General features: G+C 40.3%; 1 protein-coding gene across 2 annotated transcripts in view; it reads left to right on the top strand.

Moving 5' to 3' along the window:
• SEMA6A (semaphorin 6A) overlaps positions 1-9,263 on the top strand; it is a 414,822-nt gene extending 405,559 nt beyond the window's left edge. For both annotated transcript variants that reach the window (XM_044059031.1, XM_044059030.1), the window contains one exon: positions 5,710-9,263. In XM_044059031.1, the coding sequence (XP_043914966.1) occupies positions 5,710-6,899 (1,190 nt within the window). In that variant the 3' untranslated portion in view covers positions 6,900-9,263. The remainder of the gene's footprint in view (positions 1-5,709) is intronic.
• The last annotated feature ends 6,901 nt before the right edge of the window (positions 9,264-16,164 follow it).

Below are 16,164 nucleotides of genomic sequence, written 5' to 3'. Positions count from 1 at the left end.
AAATGTCTCTTTTTAAATGTTAATATTTCTTCATACATTTTTCAAAATTTGCATTGTCAGACTTAGCAAGATCCCCATTTGATTACACCTGAGTGTGTAATCATTTTTTATCCTGTAAGGCTATATGTTTTTCCACACCATAGCACAGTGTCAGACTTGTGCAGATATATGTGTCCATCACACCTGTTTATTTTTGTCATGTAAATTTGTTTTGATACACCATCCAAAAATGTTCATTTTATTCCCACAGCAGTTGATTTGAAGTACTTCTGGCTGTACTTTATTTGTATATGCAAGTATCAGAATAAATTAGAAAAGATACGCAGAAACACTTAACAGAGAACATTTTCACTTTAACTTAAGGCCCATGAACCCTAACTTGTACTTTCAGTACTGCACAGCTCTATTATGTTTTTGCATGTATACATGTATTTAAGTGCATGTGTTCATATATATGTATATATATATATATATATATATATATATATATATATATATATATATATATATATATATATATATATAAGTACGTATTTATGTATATTTTAAGTGCCTCTGCATAAATTAATTACATAGGCATAGGCCTCCAGGGCAGAGATCAGGAAAGTGATATTGATTTTAAAAGTAAAGAAGTACAGTGCACAGGTGTTATATTTTATGAATATACAGAAGTAAAAAAAGGCAAGGAAATCTGACACGGGGGTTTCATCCTCCAGGTGTTGTACTCATCCTCACATAGCACATGGATGGAGTCTGTTGTGGATTTCTAAGTTGTTACACTTTTGCCCATTGATGTATACTGAACAAGTACATACATGCATACAGTATCAGTTATCTGAAGTATACCCTTGTTTTCTTGTAGTGAGAACACCACAGAGGAAGAGTCCTCATTTTATATAGTTTGCAAATGAGGCAGCTTTTTTTACTGTTTAGCTTACTAACTTTACACTTTACTGGTGATTTTACTGTTTGCAGATACTATACTTTTTGTAGCTGTTTTGTGCATGTGTGCTCCTTTTTATGCAGGTTTGATGTTGCACATTTTATACAGGTTATCCCCATGCATACTGTCTTGCTTGTGGGGAAAGTTTGGCTCAAACTGTTAGCATACTTTTATCATTCCCATTACCTCATAGCTTTGGAGTGAGAATTCCAGGAGATACACAGATCACACACATACTACCAGTCCAGAGTGAAAATGCAGGGTTTAACGTGGCCTGTACTTGACCAGTAGAGGATTATATGTTATCAGTTCTCAGCTAGCCATGAAGACCCTGAAATAGGGGGCTCTAGGGAAAAGACCAGCACTGGTAGAGTTTTTAGTAGAGTCTAGAACAGAAGCTACTGATAAAAATGGATAATTAGTAGGGCAAATAAAATATTGCATGATAACTGTAGGGATCAATCAGAAGAGGTTAGGAAGGATTGGGAAGAGAGATTGGGTAAGCAATTCACAAATAATCAATGGGGGTTGTATGTATGGTTCCCAGATATGCAACAACGTCTAGGAGATTTAGAATCTTTGCTTGGAAATGTTTGCATAGGTATTTTATACCCCAAGCAGACTCCAGATAATTTTTTCTCACACAGATGGCAAATGTTGAAGGTGTGATGGGGAAGAAAGAGGTAATTGGGAACATATTTTTGGGATGAGTTAGCAGACTTTAAAAATTCCCTGCAGAATACTCTTAACAGAAATACTGGGTGAATAAACTGGTATAACTAAGGAGATTATTTTTTTTTTTTGAGCTGTGATACAGAATCGAATTTGCCTAGATGTAAGAAGGCCTTGCTGAGTCTAATTATAGTGGCTGCTAAAATAGCAATTACTAGAAAATGGAAATCAAAGTCTAAACCAACCGTACTAGAAGTAATAAATATAGTAACAGATGTAAAACACCTGAAAGTGGGATCTTTAGAAAAGGGTAGGAGCAAAGTATGTAGAAAATGGGAATTGTGGGAACAATGCATACAGAATAATGTTTTGGAGGAGTAATGAGGTTTAATGGAAGGGAGGAAGTGAATGAACTTTATAATGTATGACCATGACTGGATAGATTATAAGCGATTTATAACTTTTGATATGTCAATATGATTTGTTTTCATTTATATAACTGTATGATTGCCTGGGTGATTGCCTATATGTGATAGTTTAATTCTTCTTTTTCTTTTGGCATTTTCTGGTTAGAGGTTGCCACAGCGGATCATCTGTCCACTCATGATTGGCAGTGGAGGTTTACGGTGTTGAGTTGCCAGCCCAGTGCCCAACCTTCCACAGAAGGCGCACATGTGCACACACTCACACCTAGGGCCAATTTAGAGTGTCCAATCCACCTACTGCATGTCTTTGGGATGTGGGGGGAAACCGGAGCATCTGGAGGAAACCCACATAACCAACGGGAGGACATTCAGACTCTGCACAGAAGGCACCCCAGCTGAGAATTGAACCAGAGAACCTCTTGCTGTGAGGCGGCAATGCTAACTGCTGCACCACCGCTGCTGCCCCCTATATGTGATAGTTTAATAAAGATGCTTATTAAAAAAAATCTAAAAATAAAGGGGGAAAAAAGACCCCCAACAAAAAAAAAATCCTTGACAGAATGCAGAAATGTGTGTAGAAAAATGTTTGTAAACTTGCCTGTTGAATGCAACATTAGAGATAATTAAGATAAAAATGCAAACTGAACAGGATCTTGTTCCATTGCAACAAGTATGGTACCCTAAGCATCATCACTTACACATATGAAGCCACCCCTGTTCATACACAAGTCACAACCTTTTACAATAGTGTTGCATGCATTGGTTGCCATTGTGTTAACTGCGAGACTCCAATAGCATGCAAACAGCAATTGTGAGTGAATCAGTAGTGAGTGAATCAGTCCTCCTTGGTGCTAGTATGTCATTTAGCAAACAGCACTGAGCAACATTCTAGTGCTTTCAAAACATAAACCCTCTGTCAGCAATCCTGTTGCACAGCAGGAAAATCTCTACCAGAAGTGGGGCCCCCTGTGGTACAGGCAGACTTACCACACAGTGATGCTGGCAAGTTCCTTTCCAATGGAAAGGTGCACAGGACCATTTTCCCTCGTAACTGTCATGTGGTAATGATCCAAGTGTGTCACTGTGCAAAGTAACCATAATTCTTTTAAGAATCATGGCAGAGTGAATCAGCTGTATATTATGCAGCATGCATTTCCAGGTAGCTGCATTAGCAAATTGGTAAAGCACGGCGTACATTAATCAGCTGATTATCTCTATTGTCACAGATAGATGTGTGGTGCTTTATAGCACTTGAATGTATTTACTCTAGGTACAATAGAGTCTGAACTACTGTGGTGTCCTGGTGATGAAATGATTTGTTTAGACTCTAGGGGTCTGCAGAGCCACAAGTATGACTGGGGGAATGGGAGTCCTTGCTTGTGGTAATTTCAAAGAAAGTGTTCATGATACATCAAAATATAAGGAGATAAAAGATTAAAATCTTTAAAAGTTTTGAAAGGCCTTCAAGGTCTAGTTCTTGTGCTTCTGTCGTACCTGCAATGAGAGTGACACCAGTAATGGGTATCTAGACATGGACAACACAGACAGCTTCCCAGGACGTGTGCCTGGTATGTGGCACATAATGATTCTGATATTCTGCACTATGATCTGTGTCAACAAACTATGCTGCCTCTATGTACCATGTTTATGCATAAAATTCGGTTTTTATTGCTGTGGGGGGGGGGGGGGTTCAGGGTATAAATTAAGGATGGAAACAAGAAAGCAGAAGTCTCCAAACGTATTCGTAAAGAACCTGGCAAACCATAGAAAATAATATGCAAAAATGTTTTCCAACTTCCATTTTTTCAAGCCATTCTGTGAGTTTATTTAAGTTAACCCTGAAAAATAAGTGTTTCAGCACTGAAAATACAAATTGTGACATATAAGTCATTGTTATTCGGTCATACGAAAAAGCATATACTAACTTGCTTCCGTGCACACAGAGCACTGGTATGCAGCCACCTTTGTAGCCTGTAGTAGTTTTATGTGTAGTGCCAGATGTCTGTCAGGCCCAGCAGTAGATGTACCACGTGATCACTTTGGAATAATCATCTGTCTAAACACATGATGTCACCTGTGTGGTCCAAATTATGTGGGCAGGGAGTTAGAACATTCTAGCTGATGCCATTGTAGGCTGAACCTGATTGCTGCTCAGCAGATCCATACTTCTCCCTTTTGAGACAGACCATGCTTTACTTTACAGTCTGCTTCTGTTGCAAACCTTTGCTTTTAGCCAAATGTTATTAATTGTATTTAATGAGTGAGTTTGGATTGTTGTGTGTTTAGCATTTTCTGTAGTTTTGCATTATAATCACTACATTTGTGTTGTCACAAGAACTGTTAGCATGGAGAGGTGGTTCCAAGGAGAATTCCTTTATTTAAAGGCATGCTTTTCAGTCACAATGCTCTGTGCTGACTTATGTATTTGCTAGTTACGTCTTGAAATTTATTTACGGTTTCTTAGAAAAGTTTTTTTCATGTTTTAAAAAGTACCAGTTTCCCTGATTATGTAAAGAGAGTCAAGGTTCAACATTTTCTCCATATTAAGATCACTTGCTGACATTGCCAGCTGATATTGCACATGGTTTTGTTAAACTGTTTGAATGAAAGCCTTTTTAACATTTCTGTTCTGTGTAACACTGTGACTTTCAAAAACTCATTTTTTTAAATCTAATTACAAATGGGCACCATCATTAGCAGCAAAAAAACTCTGTCTTGCTCAGAATGGACCCATGCCAAAAACAATTCATTAAGGAGATTAAAGATTAAAATCTTTAAAGGTCTTGAAAGTCCTTCAAGGTATGTTACATGTCCTTCTCTCCATTCTTTAATGAGGACATTGTTTGAAAGTACTGAGTCAGCAAACCTTAAAACAGTTCAGTGTCCTTTGTTAAGAAAACCATGAAGATTTTTAGTTTTGTTGGTAGATATTTAAATTTTTGACCAGCATGTTTATGTGTAGTTAGACTGTGAAAATTAAATATGCATCACCAGATTGTATCCCTTAATTCCCTGATAAGATGGTAGCATGTATAATCAAAGCACAGCACATCCTGCTGCGGAAGATACATACTATAACCAGAAGGCGTAAGTATAGACAATTTAGATGCTGTATGACATGATAGGTGTATGGACTGTGCTTAATTAGGACTGACAACCCGTAGTGTTAGGAGTTTTGCTTTGCTAGGGAATTACTTAGCATGATGTTTAGGAAGAATCTGGTAGGGAGGCATGGAGTCTTTTGTATCAGACAGGTATTCGATACTGAATCAGTAAAAGGGTGTTTTCATTTCTTATTCAATTTTGTTCTGAAAGTGTCAAGAAATGCCTTTAAATGTGATGCCCTGCAGTCACCTGCATAATTTACTTGTTCATGCAGTGGTGTAGATAGTATCCTACATTATCTGAGTTCCTATACATGTTAATCTCCTTTTGATGTCTGAGTTTCATTTCATTTAATCTGCATCAGCATTCATTCATTTTTCACTACCTGCTATTTCTTAGTCAGGGACATAAGAATACAGCAGCCGATCCTGGCAACAAACAGGCATAAGGCTGAGAACTAATGCTGAATGAAATGTCAATTTATTGCAGGATGACATTTGCAAGTAATGTAGTACTTCATAGTTGCTTTTGTTTCAGTATTAATTTTTGTGCTGTCTGTTGCAGGAGTTATCCGGGAAAGTTATTTCAAAGGTCCTGATCAACTCGTACCAGTTACCCTTCTGGCCATTGCAGTCATCATTGCCTTTGTGATGGGTGCTGTTTTCTCTGGATTAATTGTTTACTGTATCTGTGATCACAGAAGAAGAGATGTAGATGTAGTGAGAAGAAAGGATAAAGAGGTGACACACTCACGGAGGGGATCCATGACAAGTGTTACAAAATTAAGTGGCTTGTTTGACAACCAGTCAAAGGAGTCAAGGCCTGAAGCTATCCTGACACCACTGATGCAGAATGGCAAAATAACGCCTAATACCACTGCCAAAATGTTGATCAAGGCTGACCAGCATCACTTGGACTTGGCCGCATTACCAACACCTGAATCAACACCGACTTTACAACAAAAGCGGAAGCCCAGTCGTGGCAGCAGAGAGTGGGAGAGAAATCAAAACTTGATCAATGCATGTACAAAGGATATTAATTCCATCAACTCTCCAGTAATTCCAACAGATCTTCCCCTTCATGCATCTCCAAGCCACATACCTAGTGTAGTAGTCCTTCCTATGACTCAGCAAAGCTACCAGCATGAATATGTCGATCAGCCTCAAATGGTGGACATGAGTCAGATATCTGTGGATGACCAGAATGCCACCCTGGAGTACAAAACCATAAAAGAACATATTTCTAGCAAAAGTCCACGTCATGGTGTTAATTTAGTTGAAAATTTGGACAATTTGCCACCAAAAGTTCCTCAGAGGGAAGCCTCACTTGGGTCTTCTGGGTCATCCTTAGTTCAGAATGGCCATGGCAAACGTTTAGATGTGCATTCTTCTGCTTACAGTGTAGAGTACAAAAGAAACTACCCTACTAACTCACTCACCAGAAATCACCAGATGTCAGCTCTCAAAAGAAATAATACCAACTCATCCAATTCCTCACATCTCTCAAGAAATCAGAGTTTTAATAGAGGAGACAATCCTCCGCCTGCACCGCAAAGGGTGGACTCCATACAGATGAGCTCTTCTCAGTCTCAAGGGCAGACAGTGACTGTATCACGGCAGTCAAGCATTACTTCCTACAACTCCCTGCCACGGTCAGGGGTGAAACGTACACCATCTATAAAACCAGATGTACCACCTAAGCCCACATTCTCCCCCATTTCAACATCAATCAAGCCAAACGATGCGTGTACATAATTAAGATGGGGTGAAAATTGTGGTAGACTTTGCTGCTTTAGTCAGTGTCGTGCAAATGCAACACCAGTTTCAATTTACAAACAAAGGCTGCTGTTAAGCTGAGGATGTTTGTTCCAGCCCTGGGAAAAGTGGAATATTATCTGTTCTGATATGTGATGGATGGTAAAAGTTGGCAAAAAGTTGGACTAAGACTCTGCATGGCAGTTATTCAAGGGATGTGAACTAACAGAAAATTAAAAGAATGAGCCAGAAGCACAAAGTTGTGTTGAATGTGTAATTGTAACTTTTTTTCTTTTTACTGCACAATGGATTCCTGGACTAGGAGTTTTTCTCGTAAGAAAATAAAACTGACAAAGCTAATTCAGATTTGATGGTTACGGTTTGGTCTGTGCAGATACTGTGAAGTATTTCTCAGTGTTAAAGCCTCGTGGTCTTAGCAAAGTCATGCTATGTGTAGCAAGGCTTTGTCTCCATGTTCTGCTACATTTCTTCTTGTAGACTCAGTAGCGTGAGACTTAACACCTGTAACTTCTGTTATTTATTACGAAGGTGCTTTTTTAAAGAAAGGAATTACTGACTTCTGTACAGGACTGTACACACTCCCTTGAGAAAATACTTGTAATTATTTGAGTTAACAGTCTGTTAACTGGGTTTGTTCATGGTTTTCCCTGAATTTTTTTTGCTCACTAACATTGTGGAACTGAAAATTTGAACTTGAATTGTCTAAGCACTATGAGGGCAATATTTATTTATTTCTGTCAGTTTGTTGCTGGCTGGGCCTGTGATCTGTGGCAGACAGAAACTCCCGAGTTGGTTCTAAGGAACTTTAAACAGAACTTATAAACCCACGCATCCCAAGTCATGCACCATTGCTGTCAGCATGGTTTAAGAGTAGTTAATACTTTCTGTGATGGCACCAGTACGTGATGTGCCATTTCATTTCACCTTGCATGTAAGGCAGCAGATAAAATGAACAACAAATGGTGTGAGAAAAAGTAGTTTGCCAGCTGTTACCATGCATATATTATGGTTTTATCACATGGGTTCTTTGTGGGAATACATATGTGAACTGCCTGTTTTCTTCCACATGTAAATTTGTGCCTTACACCCAGTTGTGTACAGTTGTGAGTAGCAGTATGTAATATGTTTTCTTTTGAATAATTTTAAAATATTTATTTTCCACCATTTCAATTTCCCCAATTTTTATAAAATATGCGGGCCTACTTCCTCCAGTGCAGCTGTGTGCCAATTCTTACCAATAAACTACCCTCCCCACACTGCACTACTGGAGTAGGTGCTGTGCTGTGGGTAGTTCGTTGTCAAATCTAACTCTGATGTATTCCTGTGTACCAGCATAAAAATGACACGTGCTCTCTGGGTCTGGTGAGCACAGCGAATATAAAACATAATGGGATAGGCTAGTGCTAGATGAAAGGCAGTACTCACAGAACGTTCATGCAAAGTGACATCATTAGCTAGTCCTAGCAGGCTGGTTCCTGCTATAATTAGATAATTCATCAACACGGCAGACCAAAAGGTGAGAGAAATCCTTTTGGGAAAACTGATTTGTATTTTTTTTTTTTTACGTTTTCTTTCAAGTTTTCTGTTGTTCATGCACGAAGGATAGAGTGTTTTAATCTTTAAAATGTCATTCTGTAAAAAAGATTTTTTTATCTACTGATCTGTTTGATTTTTTGTACCCAGTTTGAGTTTCCTTTTGACTAAATGACTTCCATTGAGCAGGTGTGTTGATGGTTTTAGATGACATGAATGGATTAGACCAAAGTGTGTAACAAGGGTGCATGCATATTCTCTTCTGCTAAGTATTTCTGCCTGCCCTTTCTTGTAACTGCAGAGCTCTGCTTTGGTTGGCTGTATATATCCTAAGATGCCTAATATGTCTCAGAAATGTTTTAACTGGTACAAGAATATGAACGTGCTTTAGTAAGTAGTCAAACACCCTTCACTTTGAGTACTGAGTGTGCAGTGCTGTAGAATTCCTTGAAGAGGCTTACAAAATACAACATTTTAATGGACAGAAATGGTAAATGGATTTAATGCAGGCAGTGTTTTTGAATGGAGCAGTGCTCATTTGGTACTCCTGGTATTTTTTTCTTTTTTCCCTTTTTTTTTTCTTTTGAGATGCTCACTGTGGACACCACATCCCTAATTGTGCCTTTGCCTCTCACCCTTGGTATACACTGATAGATACAACAGAGTCAGAATTTAATTGTGAAATGTTGTAAAAATATTGTGATGTCACAAGCTATTCTCTCATTTCCACATCTCTTAACACCTGATTCACATTTTAATGTACATGTATAAAAATCCTTCTATAAATCAGACTGTTTTACCCTCCTGTGACTTCTGATATTGGGTGTGTTTCTTAACAAGTGAAATGTTGCATATTTTGCCTTATAGAGCAGTGTTAATCTAATTACATTTTCACAAACTCACAGTCATTGCCTGTGTTGATTTTCACATACTCAAAGTCATTGCCTGTGCTGAGTTCTTAAATTAAAGACGGAATCTTCTGTGATCTGGAACTTCGTGAAAGATTTGTAGCTTTAAAGGGAACTGGTACATTTTTGTAATAATTATGATCTTGCCGCTGTAATTGAGTTTGTGATAACAGTCATACATAAACAAATATTTCAAACACGGGCAGTTTTGCCGTTCTAGCCTGCCAATATACAAAAACAGTTGTTCCCATAATATGTGCCTAGGCTCTGCTTAAAAATATCTAAACTGGTGCTTGCTTTAATGTAATTTGGTAGTCTATTCCATGAATCAGCTGCTTTCTCGCAGAACAGATTGGTACACTTCTCATTCCAATACAGTCGTCTACATGATTCTCTACTACTTTTTGATAGCCCCAAACATTCCTAGAGGTAGTTTTCTCTAAATGTCCTATGTACCCGAATAAGGTCTCCTCTTAAATGTCTATAAGAGACTGTACAAGTTCAAAGTTCAAATATTTTATTCTTTCATAATTACTTAAATGTTCACAACCATGGATGCCCTTGGTATGTTTCTGCTGTACTCTTTCCAGTTTACTCATGCTTGTCTTCTTATAAGGTTTCCATGTTGTTATTCCATATTCAAGTTTGGGTTTAATGTAATTAACGAACAATGATTTCATCATTCTTGATTTCCTACATTATATAAATCTTTTTATACATCCTAGAGTTCTACAACTATCATTAATCAATTGATTGAAAGATTTGAAAACCTTAAAGCTGGATCTATCCATATACCCAGGTTTTTAAATGAATCTGCAGTTTCAATCAGTGTGTGCTGTATTGAATATTCACCGTTCAGTTTATGTCTCCCAAATCTAATATGCTTAGTTTTTGATGCATTTATCAGCATATTATTTTCCTGTGCCCAAATGGTCAATTTAGTAAAGTTCTTTTGCAGGCATGCACTGTCTGTAACATGTGTAATCAGTTTACCCATTTTCATGTAATCTGCATACAGACTGTAGAACACCTCAGATGGAAAAGTTTCATCTGAAAGATACAATATAAACAAGTGTAGATCTAAGACAGAACCATGTGGGACCCCTTGACTGTAACCTCAAATTTCACCATTCCAATTGCTGTAGGATACTTGCCATGTCGTATTTGTAAGCCATGCAGCTGTCCGTCTGATCAAAAGTACATCAATACCTAGTTATTCTAATTTATTGATCAGTGATTAGTGTGTAGTCCTATCACATGCCAAATCTATATAAATTACATCACAGCACATTTTGTCATTCATAGCTGTTATTTTATTGTTATTGAACCTCATGTTACAGATAGTAATAGACCTATTTTCAACATATGCTTGCTGATGTATGGTTTCAACCTTTCCAGTTCTCACAGTAATTTATCCTGTATATAACCTCCATTATTTTCCACAACATGAAAGTAAACTCATTTGCATCTTAAGAAAGTTTTTAAAAGATTTCTCAAACATTTTTTGAAAGTGTAACTTTGGTGTGTACATACTGAGCTGAGGCAGTGAAACACATGTATGTGCCAGAACCTTGTTTCCCTGTGATGCTGTGACACCAGTGGGTTGACTCATTTTTGTTTTCTGTTAGTGATGATGTCCTTCAAGGATGCATCTGCAGTCCTAACAAATGGGTTGTCCTGTCGTCAGGCAGCCCTTCGGTCGGCCGGATTCCAAAGTCTGGGTCTGGCCTCGGCTGGTGTCGCACTTCACCCGACGTCATCTCTGCTGGTCTTCGGGTATAAAGGCATCAGCCGACGCCATTTTCCTCAGTCTTTCTTGCCGCGTGGCGCCCGAAGCAGAAGCTGTTCGCAAGTGCTGGTCGGTCAGATCCAGAGATTACTACTACCGAATACTACTTCGAAGACTTCTAAAAAGCTAAGTACCCCGTTGGGGACTTTTTCTTGCCTCAGCCGATGTCAGAATAAGTGAATAACTGTTTAACTTGTGGGAAACAAATACCTCATAAAGATTTCCACTCTTACTGCTTACCTTGTTTAGGCCCAGACCACGACGTAGCAGCCTGTTTAGCCTGTGCTTCCTTCAACCAACGAACGCTTAGGCATCGGTCGGAGTTTGCTGAACAGTTTTTCGGCTCAGATTTTGCGTACATTATGCCGTCGGATCCTCCGACTTCTCAAATTGTTAAGAAATGCAAAGAAAAAGACCGACACTCGCGGTCCGCGGTTTCGGCCGAAACCACGGTTAAGCAAACCGCGAGTGTCTCGGTTTCGGCCGAAACCAAGCAAACTGGTCAATCTTCAGCCGAATCCATGACCTCTACCGAGGCTCCTGCTACCCTAGTTGAATCGACCTCTGAAGTTTTGCCTATTAATGTGGTTCCTCTAGAATTATCGGACACCATCCCTTTGGATGTCTCTACCCCAGCACGTGGTGCTGCTAGGCCTCCTGCAGCCATGTCTATAAAGGCCTTTGCCAGGGCTAAAGCAGCCAAATCTGCTAAATCTGTGCCTGTTAAGCCCCCCTCACACAGGCCCAGTTCCAGTTCTCAAATGCTTACTCTGGCAGAGGATCTCATCTCTTTAATAAGGGGATCCCAATCTCACCCAGACAGGGCCTCTCAGCCTCCAGAAAAGAGACCTAGAGCAGAGCCCCCTGAGCCAGTGTCCTCAGATGATTCTTCTGATGATTCAGACAATACAGACCATCCAGAGGCTCCTTTTTCTACTTATGAAGATTCCGATGCTGAAGAATCTATTCCTTCTGCCTCTCCACCAGAGGAATTTTCCTTTGGGGAAACCTTACATGCCATGAGAGAACAATTCCAATGGCAGGGACAAGATTTCTCTGATTCAAGAAAAAGGCTTAGGACCTTTCTACATTTACCGCAACATAGGCCGTTAGCTATACCTCCAGTTCTTCCTGTTGTGGATGATGCATTTAATGATGTTTGCACTGCTCCTGATACTTTACCTCCAGCCCCTGCCAAGCCCGATAGGTTTTACAGGGTACCGGACACTCATCACCACCTATACAAGGCTCCCCTTGCAGATCCTGAGACTATCTCCCAGGGGCCTAAGGCAGTAGCTTCGACCTCAGCAAAAAACCCTCTCCCTTCTGAAAGGGAATCCAGGTCCTTGGAGAGATGGGGTAAAAAAGTTTACACCTCTGCTACTCTCTCAGCTAGAGCTTTGAACTGTCAGTTTCATATGATCCAATACCAAGAGTTTATGCTTGATCAGTTAACTAAGAAACTGTCCTCTGATGATTCCTTAGATAAGAAATATGTTTTAGAAATGGTGAATAACATTCAGCAGGTTAGTAACCATTCTTTAAAATGTGGCTATGATGCACTGGAGGCTTCATTTAGATCAGCCATGACTGGCACAGTTATAAGAAGGCATGCATGGTTGAAAGAACAGGTCTTGCCGGATCATGTTAAAGCAAAGCTATTAGATGCTCCTATGGATAAGGTCAGTCTATTTGGTTCTCCTGCCCAGCAAGTAATGAAGAAAATGGAAGAGAAGGCAAAATCTGTACAAACAGTTAAAGATTTCTTACAGGTTCAGCCCCCAAGGTTTAGCAGGAACTGGCCTTCCAAAATTGGTCCTTTCCAGACTCCTCTAAATCTCAGAGAGGCAGGAATAGACGTTCCAGAGGCAGAAATCAATCCAGAGGAGGTGCGTACAGAGGACGCCAGTGGCAAGGCAATAACCAACGAGGCACAGACACAACCACTGCCACTGCAACAGGACAATCACAGTGACTTGGCTCTGACACCGCCTACCAGGGAACAAATAGCAGCACCCTTAGGCGGAAAGTTAGCCTTATTTTCAAAAATTGGCACTATATCACAAGAGACAAGTGGATTTTACAAACTATAGACCAAGGCTACAGGTTTCATTTCCACACCTTACCAGTAAAAGAGGAATGCCAAACCTACCTCCAAATCAAAAACAGAAGCTCTAAAACAGATAGCTCAATTAACAAAGATGAGAGCTGTGGAAAGGGTACCACCTACAGAACAGGGCAAAGGATTCTACTCCAGACTCTTCCTAGTACCAAGAAAAGAGAAAAGTTGGAGACCTATTCTAGACCTGTCCGCTTAAACACATTCATCATTGTTCCAAAATTCAAAATGCTGACCCTACAGCAACTTCTTCCCATGCTGGGCAAGGAGTGTTGGCTGGTAACTCTAGATCTCAAGGAGGCATACCTGCACGTCCCCATACGACCAAATTGCAGAAGATACCTCAGATTTCTTGCAGGATCAAAGCATTATCAATTCTCAGCATTGCCCTTTGGCTTATCTACTGCCCAGAGTATTCACAAAATGCCTGGCATCAGTAATCGCTCATTGCAGGCTACAGGGAATCCAAATTTATCCATACCTGGACGACTGCCTGATACAAGCGGACAACAAAAGCAAGCTGACAAAAGACTTACAAAGAGTCATTTGCTTACTACAAGCCCTGGGATACACAGTCAATTTAAAAAGTCAAGACTGATACCATCCCAAACAAGAACATTCTTGGGTGCAGAATTGGACACAGTAAAACAGATGGCATTCCTAACTGCAGAAAAACAAGAACAACTCCCTCTTTACTTCTTGGCATTAACAAAGCAGAACAAACTAACAGCAAGGAAAGTACTGCAGGCCTTGGGCTTCATGGCATCATGCATAATCCTGGACCACCATGCCAGACTACATATGAGAAAGCTACAGTGGTACCTAAAGAATTTATGGTCTCAACACAGGCACAGCTTAGAAACCGAAATACCACTAATCCCATGCCTGAAACAAGAGTTCCTATGGTGGGCTCAAGCATGCCAGTCAAACCCAGGCTTGCCCTTCCACAACTTTCAAGCAAGCCAAACCATCACAACGGACGCCTCAGACCTAGGTTGGGGGCACACATGCTGGACAAATGCATACAAGGATTATGGACTCCAGACCAGCTGCACCTGCACATAAATCAAAAAGAAATGCTGGCAGTAAAACTAGCAATCCAGAATTTCAGACCATTCCTCAAAGAAGGCCATTTAATGATAAGGACAGACAACACCACAGTCATGTGGTACATCAACAAACAGGGAGGCACTCATTCATACCCCTATGCCGAATGACTCTGGACCTATGGAATATGGCTCTGAGCTACAACATCCAGTTACAGGCAATATTTGTACCGGAAAAGAAAACATCCTAGCAGACATGTTAAGCAGAACTACCTCGGATGCTCACGAATGGATGCTACACCGGACATCTTCAAGGCCATCACAAAGAAATGGGGAATGCCACAAATAGACCTATTCGCATCCCCACTCAATCACCAGCTCAAGAAATTCTGCACAAGGACATACCACCCACTTGCATGGAAGGTGGACTCTCTATCCTTCAGTTGGAAAGGCCTGACAGCATATGCATTCCCACCTCTTCCTTTGATGCACAAGGTACTACTGAAAATCAAAGAGGAACATCCAAGGATAATTCTGATAGCTCCAAATTGGCCAAGACAACACTGGTATCCATTGCTGAGGAGCATGTCTCGGGGGAGAACATGGACACTACCCCTGATGCCTTTGATGTTAACTCAGAACGACTACAACATCATGCATCCAAACCTAAAAACTCTGCAACTGACTGCCTGGAACATTACATAACAGCAACTAACCCAGATTTATCCCAAAGGGTTAAAGACATTATCCTTGAGGCCCGCAGACCTTCATCAAGAAGGAATTATGCAGGAAAATGGAAAAGGTTTGTCATTTGGAGTACTGAAAGAGGAAAAGATGTGTCAAAGATAGATATTGCTAACATCCTGGAGTACTTGGCAGAGCTTCTCCATACAGGCCTGTCCTATTCCTCCATCAAGATACATGCATCAGCTATTTCTGCAGAATACAGCTTGATCCCCTGTCTTCTCACATCCTCTACTCAGGCAGTTCCTCAGAGGAATCAAGAATGTAAAACCTCCTAGGAAACCACCATTACCAGCATGGGACTTGAACTTTGTGCTAGAAAAATTGACACTCCCTCCATTTGAACCAGCAGCAACAGCAGATCTTCAACACCTATCCTGGAAAACTGCTTTCCTACTGGCAATTACTTCAGCAAGAAGGGTTTCGGAACTACAGGCCTTAATGGCAGTACAACCCTTCCTAATCTTCCATCAAGATAGAGTGTCCATGAGAACTAATCCTACATTTATGCCTAAGGTGGTATCCAGAGTGTCTCTAAACCAGGCAATCCACCTACCTACCTTCTTTCCCAATCCACAGAACGGGGGAAAGACTGCTGCATACCTTGGATGTACATAGACAGTTGCTACTACCTGGACAGAACCAAGGGCAATAGAAAAACTGACCAGCTTCTAGTAGCTTATACAACAGGAAGGGAAGGAAAAGCAATTTCCAAACAGACAATCTCCAAGTGGATAGGAAATTGCATAAGATTCTGTTACTCCTACCATGGAAAGCAAATTCCACAGAACATAAGACCTCACTCTACAAGGGCTACAGCCACTACCACAGCTTTCTTACGAGGAGTGACTACCAAGGACATTATTGAGGCGGCTACTTGGACCTCCGTGCATACATTTGCCAAGCATTACAACTTACCTCTATACTCTAGATCCCGAGCAGGGTTTGCCACTGCTGTATTGCAAGGGATCCTAACTACACCATAATTCTTCTTCCTCCTCCCCTAGTTTGGCTATGGTATTCTACCCATTTGTTAGGACTGCAGATGCATCCTTGAAGGACATAGTACAGTTTTGTACCTACCATAAATGTAGATGTCCGAACA

Source organism: Protopterus annectens, chromosome 17.part0 (genome assembly GCF_019279795.1).
Source record: "Protopterus annectens isolate FY-2018-M chromosome 17.part0, PAN1.0, whole genome shotgun sequence".
Lineage (NCBI taxonomy): Eukaryota > Metazoa > Chordata > Ceratodontiformes > Protopteridae > Protopterus > Protopterus annectens.
The sequence above is the reverse complement of the archived record's forward strand: the minus strand, read 5'-3'. Positions and strand labels throughout refer to the sequence as shown.